Source organism: Anas acuta, chromosome W (genome assembly GCF_963932015.1).
Source record: "Anas acuta chromosome W, bAnaAcu1.1, whole genome shotgun sequence".
Classification (NCBI taxonomy): Eukaryota; Metazoa; Chordata; class Aves; order Anseriformes; family Anatidae; genus Anas; species Anas acuta.
Genome location: NC_089016.1, coordinates 24,113,198 through 24,131,500, shown reverse-complemented (window position 1 = coordinate 24,131,500; position 18,303 = coordinate 24,113,198). Strand labels below are relative to the sequence as shown.

Sequence of the window (18,303 nt, the reverse complement as noted above, 5' to 3'; positions counted from 1 at the left end):
CATGTATCAGTACAGGCTGGGGGATGACCTGCTGGAGAGGAGCTCTGCGGAGAAGGACCTGCGGGTCCTGGTGGACGACAGGTTGACCACGAGCCAGCAGTGCGCCCTGGTGGCCAAGAAGGCCAATGGGATCCTGGCGTGCATTAAAAGGAGCGTGGCCAGCAGGTCAAGGGAGGTGATCCTCCCCCTCTACTCTGCCCTGGGCAGGCCTCACCTGGAGTACTGTGTCCAGTTCTGGGCTCCCCGGTACAAAAAAAGACAAGGATCTCCTGGAAAGAGTCCAGCGGAGGGCAACAAAGATGATACGGGGCCTGGAGCATCTTCCCTATGAGCAAAGACTGAGAGACCTGGGTCTGTTCAGCCTGGAGAAGAGAAGACTGAGAGGGGATCTTATCAATGTTTACAAATACCTTCAGCGTGGGAGACAGTGGGATTTCGCCACCCTCTTTGCAGTGGTTAGTGGGGATAGGACAAGGGGCAACGGCCTGTACTGGGTCTGGCTGGGATGTTAACTTTCCCTGCAGCAGCCCATACAGTGCTGTGCTCTGCACTTGTAGCTAGAACAGCAGTGGTATCACACCAGTGTTGCGTCTACTGCCGAGCAGCGCTGGCACAGCATCAGGACTCTCTCTAACCCTCCTAGGGGGTGGGCAAAAAAGCGAGAAGACAAACATCACCAGGGCAGCTGACTTCAACCAACCAAAGGGATATTCCATACCGTACGATGTCACACTCAGCAATAAAAGGTGGAAACAGGAAGAAGAGGGGAAGGCTGGGCTCTCCTTGTGAAAACGTCGGTCTTCCTCCCAAACACCGGCTACGCGCGTTGAGGCCCTGCTTCAAGGACGTGGTCAAGCATCGCTCATTTGTGGGAAGTAGAGAGTAATTTCTTTCCTCTGCACTTCCACGTAGCCTTTATTTGTTTTGGTTTTTTCCTTTTTTCCCTTTCCCTTTTTTTCCCCTTTAGTTAAATTGTTTAGTTAATAATAATAATCGTTATTATTATCAAGGAAAGATTATTATTTTTTCCCTTTAATTCAATTATCCTCATCTCAACCCGTGAGTTGTTCTTTCCTTTACTTCTTCCCCTCCTCATCTAAGGAGGGGGAGCGAGAGAGCGGTTGTGGTGTTTAGCTGCCTAGCACGGTAAAGCCACCACAGGAAGTTCCGCACCAATGTGCGAAAGAACAGCTTCACGGTGCGGGTGACGGAGCACTGGAACAGGCTGCCCAGGGAGGTTGTGGAGTCTCCTTCTCTGGAGATGTTCAAGGCCCGTCTGGACGCCTACCTGGGCAGCCTGCTCTAGGGAACCTGCTTTGGCAGGGGGGTTGGACCCGATGATCTCTTGAGGTCCCTTCCAACCCCTACGATTCTGTGATTCTGTATAAACAGGAGTAAAAATACACGCGTTGATAGCGATAGGACAAGGGGGAGTGGTTTTAAACTAAGACAGGGGAGATTTAGGTTAGATATTAGGAGAAAGTTTTTCACTCAGAGGGTGGTGAGGCACCGGAACGGGTTGCCCAGGGAGGTCGTGGATGCCCCATCCCTGGAGGCGTTCAAGGCCAGGCTGGATGCAGCTCTGGGCAGCCTGTTCTAGTGGTTGGCAACCCTGCCCAATCTATGCTTCTATGATATGCTCTTTGAAAGCATACAGGCTAAAAGAAGGGTCAGATTGGTGCCTCGGGGGCAAGTTTCTTCGCCTTCTGCGGTTGCCTAACAGTGCCTCTTAAGCAGAGAGATTACCAGTGGTCTTCCTCCTCTACTGTCTCGGGAATTAAACATCTTTTGTAAAAGAATACAAGCGCTGATAGCATTAGCTAGACCGACCGGGGAACAGTTGAACATGTAAATACTTACTCAAGGTCCACTTGAGCACGTTTCTTTGAGCAGTTCCATCGGCTCTTCTAGGTCAACAAAACAGATCAATGAAAGAGACCAAGGGAAAATACGGAAATAGAACAGTTGGTCAAGTGCCAACTTAAGAAGCTTTCTCTGAAAGGGCAACAGCATCTCCACCTTCACCCACCCCTCCCCCCCAAACTAGTTGACTTGCACGACTATTTTCACGTGACCCCACAAACGGCAAATCCTATATTATTTCGAGTAGACCAAGGGCTGTTTCTTGGTTTGGTTTTTATCATTCAGCTTCCTCAAAAGACTTTAGTCATTCACAGCTGCAATCGTTAACCCCGCAAACAGATCCAGTAACAAAGATCATTTCTCCTGCTAACGAATCAAGTTTCTTTATGAGGAACGGAGTCACAAAAATCATCTCATTTAGCAAGTTTCAAACACTAAGAGTATTTAATAGCATTTTAACGTTCCCACGCTCCAGTAAGCCTTGAATGTAATCGCGATTAAACAAGGAGCAGAGCGAAGCCAGAGGTCTAACAAAGCACGAGAGGTGATCGCATTTAAAAGCCTTATGGTGCCTTTACCTAATCCTTCTTCTAGTTACTGAACAACGGACTTCGTTTAGGGGAAAAAAAAAAGACACTAAAAATAAATGCAAAAAAAAAAATAAAGAGAACGGCAGCCGAGTCTCGAACTTATCAGAAGCCGACTCAAGAATCCCAGAGCCTTCTACATCCTGTGGGAGGAATTCCTTCTCAAAGTTGCGAAAGCCACGAGGAGGACTGAAAAGAAAGCGGTAGCAAAACTCCTAGGGTAGTCAAGAACAGGCTGACAAGCACCTGTCAGAAATCACACCCGGTAGAGCTTGTTCTGCCTCCTCCTCGGGACAGGGGCAGACAACAGACAATGCCTGGAAGCTTTCTTCCAACCTTATTCTTCTCTGGTTCTACATCTGCCAGTCCTCAACACGGCTATTTCGCAATAAAAGCGTGCCCTTTTATTTGGGAGCAGGGGGAAGATAGCAAGGCCTCAAACACACAGCACATCCTAGATCGTCTTAGGAAGACGGAGACCCACAGGACCGCCGAGCGCTTCTAGCTTCGCGTTCCAAATGAATGGGCAAACCACCACCTACACGACACTGTCAACGGACCAAAACATTCTACACACGTGCGCTCCAGGGAGACGCCGTTTTAACTTGCGGAACTATTTCCATCGGTAAGACACGCAAGACAGAGGTGATATCCCCATGCTCCATCTTTATTGTGCAAACGCTGCTCAAAGCTCTTTCTTACCCTCCATAGACAGCCGTCCAAAAAAAATAATAAATCAAACATCAACAGGGGCTAGACTGATGGGCAACATATGAAACCTATTCGGCGGCGATAGTCTGAAGGGCCCGAGGGTGGGCATTCACAGCCATCCGGAATCCATTGGTCAGGTCCAGGTTAGCAGCACACTTCTTGCCAACAACCACGAAACGCCCAAGAAGCTGGAAAAAGGAAATAACGTCACCTAACGTGCTGCGCCACGACGCACAGAATGAACGCGAGCAGAGAACCACCCACAGAACACGGTTAGCTAATCCTTCACAATTCAACCGCTGCTCTTTGAATTACCCTCTAGACAGTAACAGACTACAAAACAGTCACAGAAGCTGAATTTGTCTCGGGGCTTAAAGCCCCCGTCATAGCTTCGGGCAACGTAAGCCGCTCTGGCGGAAAATAAAAGCTTCACGGTGCCTTTTCTCTTGCGTGAGCTCACAGAGCCTTGGAACTTGACTTGCATAGCTAACAGCAAAACAAACACCCAAGCGCCGCTCAAACAGCTTTCCCTTTCCTCGCCTCTGACCTGACCAAACCCCAAGCCCTCTTCTGCATAGTCAAGGCACCACCCCCGCTGTCCGGAAACCGTGAAAACGGGCATCAGACCGCACGTCGGAACAACGCTGCTTTTTGCACTGCAAGCGCGTAGCTGGAGACGAGCATCGCTTTATATCACTGCTCTCAGTCAAAAAGCTCAGCTCCATTACAAGCTAGAGGCGAAAGACTACAGCATCGGACAACCCCAAATAGCCTACTGTGCGCCCCTCTGCAACATCCAGAGGAAAAGAGGGGACGGGAAAGAGTCTAGGAAGTTACAAACCAGTTACAGGTACAGCCAGCCTAGCGAACAGAAAGCTCCCACAGTACTCACGGGTCCGCCAGAATCTTCTGCTTCACATAACCGGACAACTACCTTCTCAGGAAGGACTAGGAAAAAACACTGGAGCCTGAGGCGAACTATCACGGAACGCAAGGCACTGGAGGAAGAGTAAACAGTTAAAACGTAGTCGGCTTCAGAGAAAGGCAACAGCTTCAGCAAATCACTATGCCCCACTGAACTCGCCCTACCAAAGCAGATTATCAGGCGCCCCAAACGCGCACGACAAAACAGCCATTCTTCTTAAGCGAGCTTTGAATAGGCAAAGTTCTCTACCTTCTACGCACAAGACACACAAGCGGCAAACAATGGCTAACCGTCCTTCGGTTACGTCCAAATGTTGCCTCGGCCAGAAGCAGGAAGGCATCTTCAAAGAACCTGGAGTAATCCGGCTGAGGCCGTATTAACTCTCCGTCCTCGAGAACGCCACCTACTCAGGGGAAGGAACGTTCCAAATTAGCCCGTTACGGCCGGCCCGACGTCAGACACCTCCAGACCGAGGCCAAGGCATCACCTTCGAAACACAAATACCACCGACCTGTAGGAAACCATCAACTCGCAACTAATTGCGAGGGAACTCCCCAAATCACCAGCAGACAGAAACTGCATATGGCACCAGAAGCAGGATCCAGCGCGCAAGGTGACAGGGGCAGCGAGACAGCCGAGTACTTCAGGTTAGCGACTTCCGCTATTTTTATTTGTTTTAGATGCGACTGAAACACTGCCGATAAGACTCGATTCCACAGATGCTTTGTACTTCTTACTCACCATCGCCTTTCACTGCACGACAATCGAGAATTATAAGCCTTCCTCACACTCCTCCCTATAACATCGCTCAACCGTGAAACAGGCCTTCGGTACAGTGAGCTAAGCAAATTCAAGACCATTCGCTAGAGCCAACTACGCTCCAGAAGTGGTTCTAAGCCCCCCGCCCCAAGTTAAGACCAAGCGAGAAACTGCAACTAATTCGTCCTCCAGGAAACGTGTCGCACTAAGAGCGGTCAGAGTAGGTTGTCTGCTCTCAAGTCACTCATCAGACTCAAGTTAACGGCCTGGTTCTCCAATCAAGCACAGCGTTCAGGTTACATACGTTGCTGCAGCCAGTACGGCCAAGTCAAAACAGATGCGCGCACGCACACACACACACACACACACACACAGACTCCTCGCGCAGCCTTCAACACGAAGGAGACAGGAAACGCACCCTTTCGTAAAGGCAGGGCGCTACCGCAAGCACAGTTTCCGGAGAGCAGTTGAACGCTTCCAGTACTCCAAACGGGCGGCAGCTGCAACATTACCGAGACCTATTAAGAAAGCGCTGTTCCAAGCAACGCGTCAACGCTTTGAGCAACCCGATCTAGTGAAACACGTCCCTGACCGCGGCAGGCGGGTTGGGCTAGATGATCTTTAAGGGTGCCTTCCAAGCCTAACCATTCTACGAGTCAGCACGCAGAGCGGGCAACGCAGCCCCTTTCACTAAGGGCCTGTTTTCCACGCTGCAGATAAACCCTGCCGTCAGAAGCAGAGGAAATCCCTAGCTGTCCTATCTTTAGCATTTCAAATTTAAGAACAGCAACAACGGTTAGGCTGGACACTAACTTAAAGTTAGCACCTTGCAGATAACATCTGCAACTTTTTCATAACTCTCCGCAGCTGCTCACTTAGCTCCTAGCACGTTGCGGCGCACCAGCATCAGTGAACCTTGCCAGCATGCTCTTATCACGGCCCACCTCCAGCACGGAAATGAGAGCTGGGAAGCTCTCGCAGCCTGCGGGATTGACTGGTTTCTAGGCGTTTAAGAAAGCTAGGAAAAGCTGCAATTCTTCCCTTTCACAAGCCACTTTGGAGAGAGCGTGCGCTCGTGTGCGCGGTGGGGGTGGTGCCATAACCAAAGCCTAGCACAGCCGAGCCGGGGCGTCTCTGCAAGGCTATCAGCAGCGCAGAAACGACTGATTACGGTCACTACTGCGATGCTCACTGCCTATATGCATACAGTCCGAACCCCCAAGGAGACCGACTGCGCCGGCGACCCAGTACGCGCCGTGGCACCCCGGGGGCAGGCACCGAAGAAGCGCGGCGTTTTAGAGGCGCTGCAGTAGAGAGCGCCACGAGCCGGAGAGACCCCGACCGACCGACCGACCGACCGACCGTCCCTCCCTCCCTCCCTCCCTCCCTCCCGCAGCAAGGCCACCACCCGCCCTGCCGCACTCCCGGGACCCGCGACGGGCCCTCGTTTCAGAGGGCCTGCGAGCGGCCGAGGGAAAGGAAGGAAAGACTCGCACAACAACGCCGCGGCTACCTCCTCGTCCACGACCGCTCATCCTCACGGAGAACGTTGGCGGGGACCTCCTTGCCCTTGCAGGCGACCTCTCCGAAAGCAGCGGCAGCGCCGCCACCGGGCCAGGCGGCCTGCGCCCTAACAATCCCGTCGGCCATGACGGCGCCCGCTCGGTACAACGCCCCCTCACTTCCCGCACTCGGCCCGGCCCTCCGCGGCGCTCATTGGGCCGACAGATCGCCGCCGACCGCCCCCGCGCCTCGATTGGCTGCCTCGCCTGCCCTCTTCCCTTGTCCCCGCCCTCTCGGCGGCTCCGCTCCCGTCGACCCGGTGCTTATCGGCGCTCAGGGAGGTCGCGTGCCCTCGGGGCGCGGAGGGAGCCGACCGGGAGGGAGGAAGTGGGCGCCCGAAAACGGGCTGGGCGGCTCCGCGGAGGGAATCTGGGCCCTGCACGGCTGGGAAACGAGCTCCACAGAACAGGCGCTCCGCTCATAGAATCAGAGCGTGGCTTGGGTTGGAAGGGAGGGTGAGAAACGCTCCGTAGCCGATAGCTTAGGCTCAGGCGAGGATCTCAGCGAAGTAGTAATTTACTCGCGATTGATTGCAATGGCGGGCGCCCCACAAGCAGGAGAGCGCGCCTACTAGTTCCAAAACACAGTTTATACGCTTTTTGATGACAGGACCCTCCCCTGTTTCCCCACTGAGGGGGTAATCCAGGTTCACAACCTATCTGATGTGGTAATGTTTCTTCACTTATCTGACTTGACACCGCCATTTTCACCTAATTGTCCTAAGGAGTCCGGTTGTCTGCATTTTACGAGGTCGCCTGCTAAGCTTCTTATCACTGCAAGCATATCTCAGTACCAAGTTCCTTCCCTCTAAACAACGGAACTCTGCAAAAACAACATTTCTATTCCCACAACAGGTACCGCAGGTATTTGCATTCCTTGTATAACCGAGTGTATTGGTCTGGTAAAACATGGAATTATTAAAATCCTCCACATATCCCCCCAGTACAACCATCCCACTTTTAGTAAGCCAATCAACACCCATAAAGCCCCCCCCCCCCCCCGATAATCCTTCTAGCTCGATTCCATTATTCCATTGCGAGTTTGAACTGGGGCATGTGCAATTTTCTTCGTTTCTTTTACAAGTTCATTTACAGCTTTTCCTTCTGTTGTGGTTTAACCCGGCCGGCAGCTAAACACCACACAGCCGTTCGCTCACCCTCTCCCCTCCCTCTCTGGGATGGGGAGAGAAACGGGAAAGCGAAGCCCGTGAGTTGAGATAAAGACAGATAAATAATAATAATAACAATAAAGACAATCGTTATGATAATAGTATTACTAATAATAACGTGTATGAAACAAGTGATGCACAATGCAATTGCTCACCACCCGCTGTCCGATGCCCAGCCTAACCCCGAGCAGTCCAGCCCTCCTCCCAGCTCTTGCTGCACCCCCAGCCTGCTCGCTGGCAGGACAGAGTGAGAAGCTGAAACGCCCTTGGCTTGGCCTAAGCACTGCTCTGCAACAATTAAAACATCAGCATGTTATCAGCACTCTTCTCATCCTAAGCCAAAACATAGCATTCTACCAGCTACTAGGAAGAAACACCTTCATCACCAATCTATAAAACAGCAATTACTAAGGTTAAATTTTCCACAGACTTCTCCTTCTTGCGCAAATAATCCAAAGCTAAGCGATTTTGATACAAAGCAGTCCTCATCTTAGTATTTTGCCTTGCAATTAATCCAAGTGCATCTCCGGTTTTATTTACAACTATTTCTATTACAGCTTCTAACCTAATTATTCTATTAAGCATATATATTGGGGTCCTATAGCCCCAGGATCCGTCTTCTGCTCACGTAGCTGGATCATGTTATAAGTAGCTCAGTCCCAAAATAGGATTATAATCAAAGTTTACAATTTATTAAAAGAATAGAGGTAAGCAAACAGCGCTGGGTGCGCCGGGAGTCTCCGCTCCACCAAGTCGCACACCCGTTACATCAAGATGCTGACTTTTTTATGCTCCTAGACTAATACGTATTCATTACTATTTCTAAAAAAAACAACGGAGTTATTATAATTAGTTCCGGAATCTGAACCCTCCTACTGGAGCATGCGTATCAGTCTCTGGTGCTCCCTCTGGGGGTCTTTCATGATGAAGGCTCATAGTCTTCCTCTCAGGCTTTTTTTTTCTTGTCCTTCTTCGTTGTACTCCTTGGCTGTATGTCAAAAGCTTGCACAGCGTTCCCTGCAAGCTTTGTCTTTTAGCCGTCCTTCAGCTTTTCCCTTCTCCCTAATCTCCTGGCCAGATATCAAGATATCAGGGGCTTGCATAGTGTCCCATTCAGAAGTCATAACAGTTAGCAGTTGTTCTGAAACCCCCAGGTATCAGAGACTTCAAGGAAAGAACATACGAATACATTTTCCTTCAAGCTCTCTATTGACACACATTGTTAAAACATTCCTCACAATCCCTTATCTTCTTTTTAATATCCTCAATTCGTGTCTCTTTTTCAACTTTTGTCATTAATAACTGGAGTTCATCAGTCCGTTCTCAGAGGGTCCAATTCTTAAGCATCATAATTGACTTCCTTTTTTAATGAAGTCATTACAAATGTACTATTTATCATCCGGCGCATCAATAATGTAAAGCAAGGTATCATACAAGGTATGAATAATAACATCATTACAGCACATAAAAATAAAAATAACATCCTTCTAACCCATGGTCCACCAGGCAGCCATGAAAATAAATCCCAATCCATACCCTTCCAAGTTTGTGCTGGGACATGGGCCAATTTTCTAATTTCTCTTGTTATCTGTTTAACCACTTTCCCATTACCGTCAATTTGTAAGCAACAATTAGAATCATTTAGTTTCCCACACACACCCCCCCCCTTCTGCTAGTAAATAGTCTAAAACCATTCTATGTTGAAAAATAGCATTCCTCATCTGGGTGGACTGGTCAGCTAAAAGATCCAAAGCTGTCGCTGTTTGATTGCTTATTATTTCAAGGACAGCTTGCAACCTAATTATTCGATTCAAATTATGAAGAGGTTCTCGGGCTCCAGATATTACCTCATTCGGGTTCCGGGTAGCCGGTCCATAATACTGTATGATTCTTTCAGGGGGCCATTCATTTTCTCTCCGTTTTTGAGCACTACCTCCGGCTAAGGAAGCATCAATAGATCGTTTTTCTCTATTCAGATCATCATATAATTTTATTCCTAAGTGATTTCCTTGTATTTGTGACAATAAAAAGAACAAGGGTCTTATGTACCCCACATAGCATATTCCTGACCAGTCCTTTGGTAGCCTTTTATAGGCCTGTTTGCCACACACCCAATAATGAGCCCACGTCCCATTTGGAAAAGAACCGTCCCGTTCTCTTTTATTCCTTGGGGCGTGAAAATACAAAGTGTTTTCATTACCAAGTGGTCCTGTTACAATGTTTGCCCCATTAGTACTCATGTATATACACCTCCAAGCTCCCGCACTAGATTCCCACTCACAGTTATGACTAAGTTCTCCTTCACGACTTGTCATATTACGAGCTGACCAGAAACATTTAAAGAACACTTGTGTCCCATTCTCATTTTGCCACCTCCAGCGGTAGACTCTTTACCACATGCTGCTCCCTAGTGGTGTTATCACGCTGACAACTCAGGATTTGAATGTCAAATTGTCCCTTTGATTGTGCTCTTGCCATGGCTTCACATCCAGGTCCAAAAAACGTCTTATACGAGCATTTCAGCCAAATCCCGTTTTTCAGCTGGACATGCGTAGCATTCCATTTCCCTTTACTTGCTGTACAGTTTCTAGGTCCACATTCAGGATCAGTACATTCATATCCAGGAGACAGAGCCCATTTACAAATGCTTTTTCCCACCTTTACTGTTCCTGTTCTGTTTAAACAGTATATACCTTTCTCTGACGAGTGCAACTGCCACGGGCCTTCTTCCCCTTTCCAGAATTGTGTACCATTATGAACTTCACTCAAATTACTAACCCACCCCTTAGGTTCAACCGGGCCAGCTACCCAGGGCCAACTTTCAGCTCCCCCTGGTCCCCCACAAACCCAGCAATTGCTAAGGTTAAAAGCCTTGGCCACTTCCTCCCCCAGAATGAAAAAGTTATTCCCATGGCTTAATTGCCCTTGTAAAAATAGTACCAGGAAGTATAACATCCTTCTGCGTCGTCCAGGGGGTATCGTGGGGGTGTGAGAAATGCCTTCAATCAAGGGGTTGGGCCCACTTCCAGGATCTATTTGAGCTTGGGTTACTGTTCAGCCTTTGAGGGTGATCCAGCTCCTGGAAAACTAATTACAATAGGTTAAAAAAAAAAACCTTATTCATTATATACATATATCTTTGCTAGCTTGTTTGTTTCTTTTTCCTGGGACAACCTGGCTTTAGTGCGGGAGAAGTCCGGTCGAGGCCCTCTCACTCGGCGGTCAATACCCATAGGGGTTGCCTCCCTCGGTAGACCATACACACCGCAGTGGAGAGTCCTGCCCCGGTCTTGCCTTCTCCCTTTCTTCCCTTCAGGCTTGTCCCCTTCTTCTGGCATCCTTAATTTATGCAGAGCCTTATTGCCAGAACATTAGTTCTTTTTTAGCTTTAATTTCAGTTCCCCAGGAGCGGACTCAACCCTCCAAGTTTTGGTATTTATTGGTCCTTTTACTCTGGATGCATGGGTCCAACCCCTTTCTGCTGTTCTCACAGCTGTTTCAGTGGTAAGTGAAACAAGGTACGGTCCCTCCCACCGGGGGTGCAATGATTCTTCTCTCCAGGTTTTTATTAAGACCTTGTCCCCTGGTTGTATCTTATGAATAGCAAATCCTAAAGGTGGTGTCTGAGCCATCACTCCAATTTCTCTTAGCTCTTGCAATCTTCTCCCAACAGTAATTATGTATTTCTGGATACTACGATCCTCAACTACATTGTTTCCCAGAGGCATTCCCTATGAATAAGGCATACCATATAACATTTCATATGGCGATAATCCAGTCTCACTGTGTGGTTTAGTTCTTATGTTTCGAAGTGCCAATGGTAAGCATTTCATCCAGGGCATTTGTGTCTCGATCATTGATTTAGCCAATTGTTGTTTTTTTTTTTGTTGTTGTTTGATTCAATCTTTCTACTTTCCCTGAGCTTTGTGGGTGCCATGGAGTATGATATTCACAGAATCACAGAATTTCTAGGTTGGAAGAGACCTCAAGATCATCGAGTCCAACCTCTGACCTAACGCTAACAGTCCCCTCTAAACCATATCCCTAAGCTCTACATCTAAACATCTTTTAAAGACTTCCAGGGATGGTGACTCCACCACTTCCCTGGGCAGCCTGTTCCAATGTCTAACAACCCTTTCGGTAAAGAAGTTCTTCCTAACATCCAACCTAAAACTCCCCTGGCGCAACTGTAGCCCATTCCCCCTCCTCGTCCTGTCACCAGGCACGTGGGAGAACAGACCAACCCCCACCTCGCTACAGCCTCCTTTAAGGTACCTGTAGAGAGCGATAAGGTCGCCCCTGAGCCTCCTCTTCTCCAGGCTGAACAAGCCCAGCTTCCTCAGCCGCTCCTCGTAGGACTTGTTCTCCAGACCCCTCACCAGCTTCGTCGCCCTTCTGTGGACTCGCTCAAGCACCTCCATGTCCTTCTTGGAGCGAGGGGCCCAAAACCGAACACAGTACTCGAGGTGCGGCCTCACCAGAGCCGAGTACAGGGGGACGATCACTTCCCTAGCCCTGCTGGCCACACTGCTTCTTATACAAGCCAGGATGCCGTTGGCCTTCTCGGCCACCTGAGCACACTGCTGGCTCATATTCAGCCGACTATCAACCAATACTCCCAGGTCCTTCTCCGCCTGGCAGCTTTCCAACCATTCCTCTCCCGGCCTGTAGCTCTGCTTGGGATTATTGCTCCCCAGGTGCAGGACCCGGCACTTGGCCTTGTTGAACTTCATACAGTTGACCTCAGCCCATCGGTCCAGCCTATCCAGATCCTCCTGCAGAGCCTTCCTACCCTCGAGCAGATCGACACACGCACCTAACTTGGTGTCATCTGCGAACTTACTGAGGGTACCCTCAATGCCCTCATCCAGATCATCGATGAAGATATTAAAGAGGACCGGCCCCAGCACCGAGCCCTGGGGAACGCCACTAGTAACCGGCCTCCAACTGGATTTGACTCCAGTTACCACGACTCTTTGGGCCCGGCTATCCAGCCAGTTTCTAACCCAACGAAGCGTGCGCCAGTCCAAGCCAAGAGCAGCCAGTTTCCTGAGAAGAATGCTGTGGGAAACGGTGTCAAAAGCCTTGCTGAAGTCAAGGTAGACCACATCCACAGCCTTTCCCTCATCCACCAAGCGTGTCACTTTGTCATAGAAGGAGATCAGGCTCGTCAAGCAGGACCTGCCTTTCATAAACCCATGCTGACTGGGCCTGATCGCCTGCTTGCCCTGCAAGTGCCGCGTGATGACTCTCAAGATAATCTGCTCCATGAGCTTCCCTGGCACTGAGGTCAAACTGACAGGCCTATAGTTCCCCGGGTCTGCCCTACGGCCCTTCTTGTAGATGGGCGTCACATTTGCTAGCCGCCAGTCAACTGGGACCTCCCCCGATAGCCAGGACTGCTGATAAATGATGGTAAGCGGCTTGGCCAGCTCCTCTGCCAGTTCTCTCAGTACCCTCGGGTGGATCCCATCCGGCCCCATCGACTTGCGCGCATCCAAGTGCCGTACCAGGTCACCAACCATTTCTTCGTGGATAGTGAGGGCCACATTCAGCTCCCCATCCCCTTCTGCCAGCTCAGGGTACCGGGTATCCAGAGAACAACCGGTATTGCCGCTAAAGACAGGCAAAGAAGGCATAAGCACCTCCGCCTTTTCCTCATCTTTTGTAACAAGGTTTCCCCCCCCGCATCCAGTAAAGGATGGAGATTCTCCTTAGAATTTTCCCACTGAATACCTAATTAGATTACCACACCGGAGGAAATAATCTAGCAGATAAAGAATACCACTTAGAATATTCCAATACCACTTAGAATATTCCCACTGAATACCTAATGATTGACAGAATAATCTTATTATTTAAGAAGCAAAGTGTGTGCCCTGAGCAGAATCAATGTACTGGATTATCCCGTATTTAGGTATTAGGTGTTCTAATAGAATTTTTGCCACCATTTGTGCCGTAGCTCGTGCTACGGGATAAGCTTCTACCCATTGTGTTAAGTGATCTACTATTACCAATAGATATCTTATCCTCCCTACCTGGGGCAATTCAGTGAAACCAACTTGTACCCTCTCAAAAGGCCTATAAGCTGTTTTTCTCCCTCCCGTGGCTGCTTGTCAAAACACTTTCTTATTTATCTTCTGACAAGTTAAGCAACGTGGTGTAATTTGCTTTGCTATTTCAAAAACAAACAATGCAACCAAATTGTTTTAGTAAATGATCACTTAACACCTTTGTACCCCAATGTGTTTGTGCATGCAAACGTCCCAGTATTTGCTTATCGTTTAGAAGACCTCCGCACTCGCTTCGGAACTACGTTCCGTCTCAGTCACACTCTTACACACACACAGGCAACCGAATCCCACCCAACCGAACGGTACACGCCTTAAATGCTTACGACTCCGTCGTCTTCGTTCGGATCTTCACGCGCAGAATTACGGGCAAAAACAATGCTGCAGCCGGCAAGGGAGCTCATAACAAAATCAAAATCTTTGCTTACCTTTATTCAGGTTCAAGATGGCATTGGTTCCGGACAGGAGCCACCAAATGGTGGGGGCGCCTCTCCTAGATTAAAATCCAGGAACCAAAACCATCCCGGACGAGCCCCCAAGTTGTTATAAATAGCTCAGTCCCAAAATAGGATTATAATCAAAGTTTACAATTTATTAAAAGAATAGAGGTAAGCAAACAGCGCTGGGTGCGCCGGGAGTCTCCGCTCCACCTGGTCGCACACCCGTTACATCAAGATGCTGATTTTTTATGCTCCTAGACTAATACATATTCATTACTATTTCTAAAAAAAAACAAACAACGGAGTTATTATAATTAGTTCCGGAATTTGAACCCTCCTACTGGAGCATGCGTATCAGTCTCTGGTGCTCCCTCTGGGGGTCTTTCATGATGAAGGCTCATAGTCTTCCTCTCAGGCTTTTTTTTTTTCTTGTCCTTCTTCGTTGTACTCCTTGGCTGTATGTCAAAAGCTTGCACAGCGTTCCCTGCAAGCTTTGTCTTTTAGCCGTCCTTCAGCTTTTCCCTTCTCCTTAATCTCCTGGCCAGAAATCAGGGGCTTGCATAGTGTCCCATTCAGAAGTCATAACAGTTAGCAGTTGTTCTGAAACCCCCAGGTATCAGAGACTTCAAGGAAAGAACATACGAATACATTTTCCTTCAAGCTCTCCATTGACACGAATTGTTAAAACATTCCTCACAGATCATAATAGGCAAGACGCCTTCAATCAAGGGGTTGGGCCCGCTTTCAGGGTCGATTGGGGCTTGTGTTACCATTCAGTTCAGCCTGTCGGGGTGATCCAGCTCCTGGAAAACAAATCACAATTTTATATGGGTTTATAAAAAAGGTTCTTATGTTATTTTCTCGGGACAACCTGACCTTAGCGTGGGAGAAGTCGGGTCGAGGCCCTCTCACTCGGCGGTCAGTACCCATAGGGGTTGCCTCCCTCGGTAGACCATACACACCGCAGTGGAGAGTCCTGCCCCGGTCTTGCCTTCTCCCTTTCCTCCCTTTAGGCTTGTCCCCTTTATTTGGCGTCCTTAATTCATGCAGAGCGTCACTGCCAGAACATTAGTTCTTCTCTAGCTTTAGTTTCAGTTCCCCAGGAGCGGACTCAACCCTCCAAGTTTCGGTACTTACTGGTCCTTTTATTCTGGATGTGCAGGTAAAACAAGGTACGGTCCCTCCCACCGGGGGTTCAATGATTCTTCCCTCCAGGTTTTTATTAAGACCTTGTCCCCTGGTTGTATCTTATGAATAGCAAATCCTAAAGGTGGTGTCTGAGCCATCACTCCAATTTCTCTTAGCTCTTGCAATCTCCTTCCAATAGTAATTATATATTTCTGCATGCTACGACCCTCAACTACATTGTTCCCTAGAGGCATCCCTTGAGAATAAGGCATACCATATAACATTTCATATGGCGATAATCCAGTCTCACTGTGTGGTTTAGTTCTTATGTTTAGAAGTGCCAATGGTAAGCATTTCATCCAGGGCATTTGTGTCTCGATCATTGATTTAGCCAATTGTTGTTTTATTGTTTGATTCAATCTTTCTACTTTCCCTGAGCTTTGTGGGTGCCACAGAGTATGGTATTCCCACTGAATACCCAATGATTGACAGAATACCTTTATTATTTTAGAAGCAAAGTGTGTGCCCTGAGCAGAATCAATGTACTGGATTATCCCGTATTTAGGTATCAGGTGTTCTAATAGAATTTTTGCCACCATTTGTGCCGTAGCTCGTGCTACGGGATAAGCTTCTACCCATTGCGTTAAGTGATCTACTATTACCAATAGATATTTTATCCTCCCTACCTGGGGCAATTCAGTGAAACCAACTTGTACCCTCTCGAAAGGCCTATAATCTGTTTTTCTCCCTCCCGTGGCTGCTTGTCAAAACACTTTCTTATTTATCTTCTGACAAGTTAAGCAACGTGGTGTAATTTGCTTTGCTATTTCAAAAACAAACAATGCAACCAAATTGTTTTAGTAAATGATCACTTAACACCTTTGTACCCCAATGTGTTTGGGCATGCAAACGTCCCAGTATTTGCTTCGCATAAGCTTTTGGCCGTATCTCTCGCCTGTCTGGCAGCGTCCATTTTCCTTGTTCTAACTTAGCCCCCATTTTCTCCTGTTTCGTTTGTTTGTTTTGTTTTGTTTTCCATTGCATTTCAAAGTTGGTCCAAAAATTCCATAGGGGTTTCTTTTGGACCTTGTTGGAACTGATTCTCCATTCCCAATTTAACCAGATTTTGGTATTTACCGTTCATTATTTCCGGGGTGACTATAGTCTCAGTGGGGGGTCGGTCAGGGGAATGCAATTGTCAGCAGTTCCCTGAGCGGTCCCATCGGCAATCTGAGCTCACTCATAAACTCAGGTTGTTTTAAGAGTTAGCTGCTCTTCTGTTTCCATGACAACTCTCTCGGACCCATCATGGTCCCTCTGCCCCAAAGGGCTCACACCGGTGATTTTGAGATCACAGCCTCCTGTTGAGGCAGAACTATTAACATTCCTACATCCTCTTTCCCTGCTCATTCAACTTCAAACAGCTCTGTTAAATACTACATGCCACACCTTTAACACCGTCGACAACTCTTTTAACACTTCCTTTTATCTTTCTCCAGCCTGTACTTTTCTCATGCCAACACCAAAGGCTCAGTCAAGGGCCAATTAATTCCACTCCTTTTCTCTCTAAGATGCTGAAACAACCTATCAGTATACTACATTTCATCCTATTTTCCTTCTCTCCTCAAAAACATTAGTTGCAAGATAGCCTTATAGTCGATTGATCCATAAAGTGGCCATTTAGCTTATGTAGTGGCCACCATTGATTGCAATACTTAGTGAAAGTCCTCTTCCTTTCCGTGCCCCCAGTTCTAACAATATCCTTCGAATGTGCCAATATGCACCCAAGGAGGCTTTCTTTAAAACGTCTTTGTTTTGGATGTTACCCGTTTCCTTGATTTCCCATTCCCTTTTATTTATTTATTACTATTCCTTACTAGTTACCGTCCTTTGCTTCAATTTCCACGCAAACCTTTTTACTGCGGGTTTTTTACCATCTTTTCCTAATCTTCTTCCCTAATGCCCCAATTCTCTGGGATTGAACGCTTCTTCCCACGTACAAACTTTACTATTTCAGATTATTAATGAGCCCCGTTCCAATCATAAAGCCACGGAACTTCAGGAAAACAGCTGAAGCACTCAGCCTTCCGTCTTCTAGACGAACATGACCACCGTTTCCACAAAATTGACATTTCAACAGGACCGAATTTCAAGCCGAATGCCGATTTTTCTCATGCGCTTTCTTAGTGAGCCCATACAAAACAAGGAATCACTCCTGTGTATCCGTCAATATGGGGGGTTTAAAAAGGTATTGAGGCCTAAATAAATTCGCTCTCCCCCTTCTTACCGAATTCCCAGGGCTCAAACCCGAACCACCAAAGAAATGACTCTCTCCGTTCTACCGCTTCCATAATCAGTCAGCCCCCTCCCCCTCTCCAGTACTTGGGAAACTGACCAAACACCACAGCAAATCCGCCAGGGCTTCTAAACTGTTAGTTACTTAGATAATGCTCCCGCCTTTTTTCTTGTCACACTCAAAGCATTTAAGAGCAAAAATAGGATCACAAGATACACTGCCAGGCCCATATATTGGGCACCACCAATCAACACTTGGATAAAACAGCACTTCTTTTCGGTCTGTCACGCACTTCGCTCGTCTCCGGCCCCTCCCCTCACGGAGAACACGGAACCGCGGATCGGAACTCCGCACTCGCTTCGCAGCGACGCTGCGTCTCACTCCCACAGCACAATCATGCAATCACACAGAGAGGCCTCTAGCACATCTCATTCATACCACAAGAATATAATTTAGAATGATAACCAACCAAACGAGTATTGTCTCTGACCGTGTTCTTCGTGGAGTGACTCATTCCACTTGGTTTCAAACCCTTACACTTACACAAATGCTTTCAACACAAAATACCTGGACGTTTAAGAATAAGACATACAATTATTAACACTCCAGTTAGTATCCCTCCAGCAGCTGAAAACATACCGCTTGTCCGCAGCTTCAGGAGGCCTTTGTCTGCTCCTGCGGTGAGCGGCCGAGAGTGGAGTCCCCTCCGAGCAAAACACTCAGGGTGCACCTAGGGGCGTCCGCTAATCATTATTCCTTAATGGACTTTCTGGTGGTATGTCTGGTAATTTG

The 18,303-nt window shown here is 48.1% G+C and overlaps 1 protein-coding gene and 1 long non-coding RNA gene across 2 annotated transcripts in view; both read right to left on the bottom strand.

The window, feature by feature from the left end:
- The window catches only part of LOC137846788 (uncharacterized), a 483,557-nt gene that overhangs the window by 78,570 nt on the left and 386,684 nt on the right, over nucleotides 1-18,303 (bottom strand). The window lies entirely within an intron of this gene.
- On the bottom strand, nucleotides 3,192-6,501 carry LOC137847285 (adenosine 5'-monophosphoramidase HINT1-like). Its single transcript, XM_068665574.1, has 3 exons — nucleotides 6,359-6,501; nucleotides 4,054-4,159; nucleotides 3,192-3,349 (listed from the first exon to the last, which is right to left on the bottom strand). The coding sequence occupies exons 1-3, from the start codon at nucleotides 6,493-6,495 to the stop codon at nucleotides 3,230-3,232; spliced, it is 363 nt and encodes a 120-aa protein (XP_068521675.1). The 5' UTR covers nucleotides 6,496-6,501; the 3' UTR covers nucleotides 3,192-3,229.

Excerpts from the sequence above, each read along its gene's own strand:
- LOC137847285 (XM_068665574.1), bottom strand. The coding sequence starts at position 6,495 with ATGGCCGACGGGATTGTTAGGGCGCAGGCCGCCTGGCCCGGTGGCGGC. Across the intron at positions 4,160-6,358 it reads GAGCGGTCGTGGACGAGGAG|TGCCTTGCGTTCCGTGATAG; the intron begins GTAGCCGCGGCG and ends CTCTTCCTCCAG. Across the intron at positions 3,350-4,053 it reads CAGAAGATTCTGGCGGACCC|CTTCTTGGGCGTTTCGTGGT; the intron begins GTGAGTACTGTG and ends TCCTTTTTCCAG.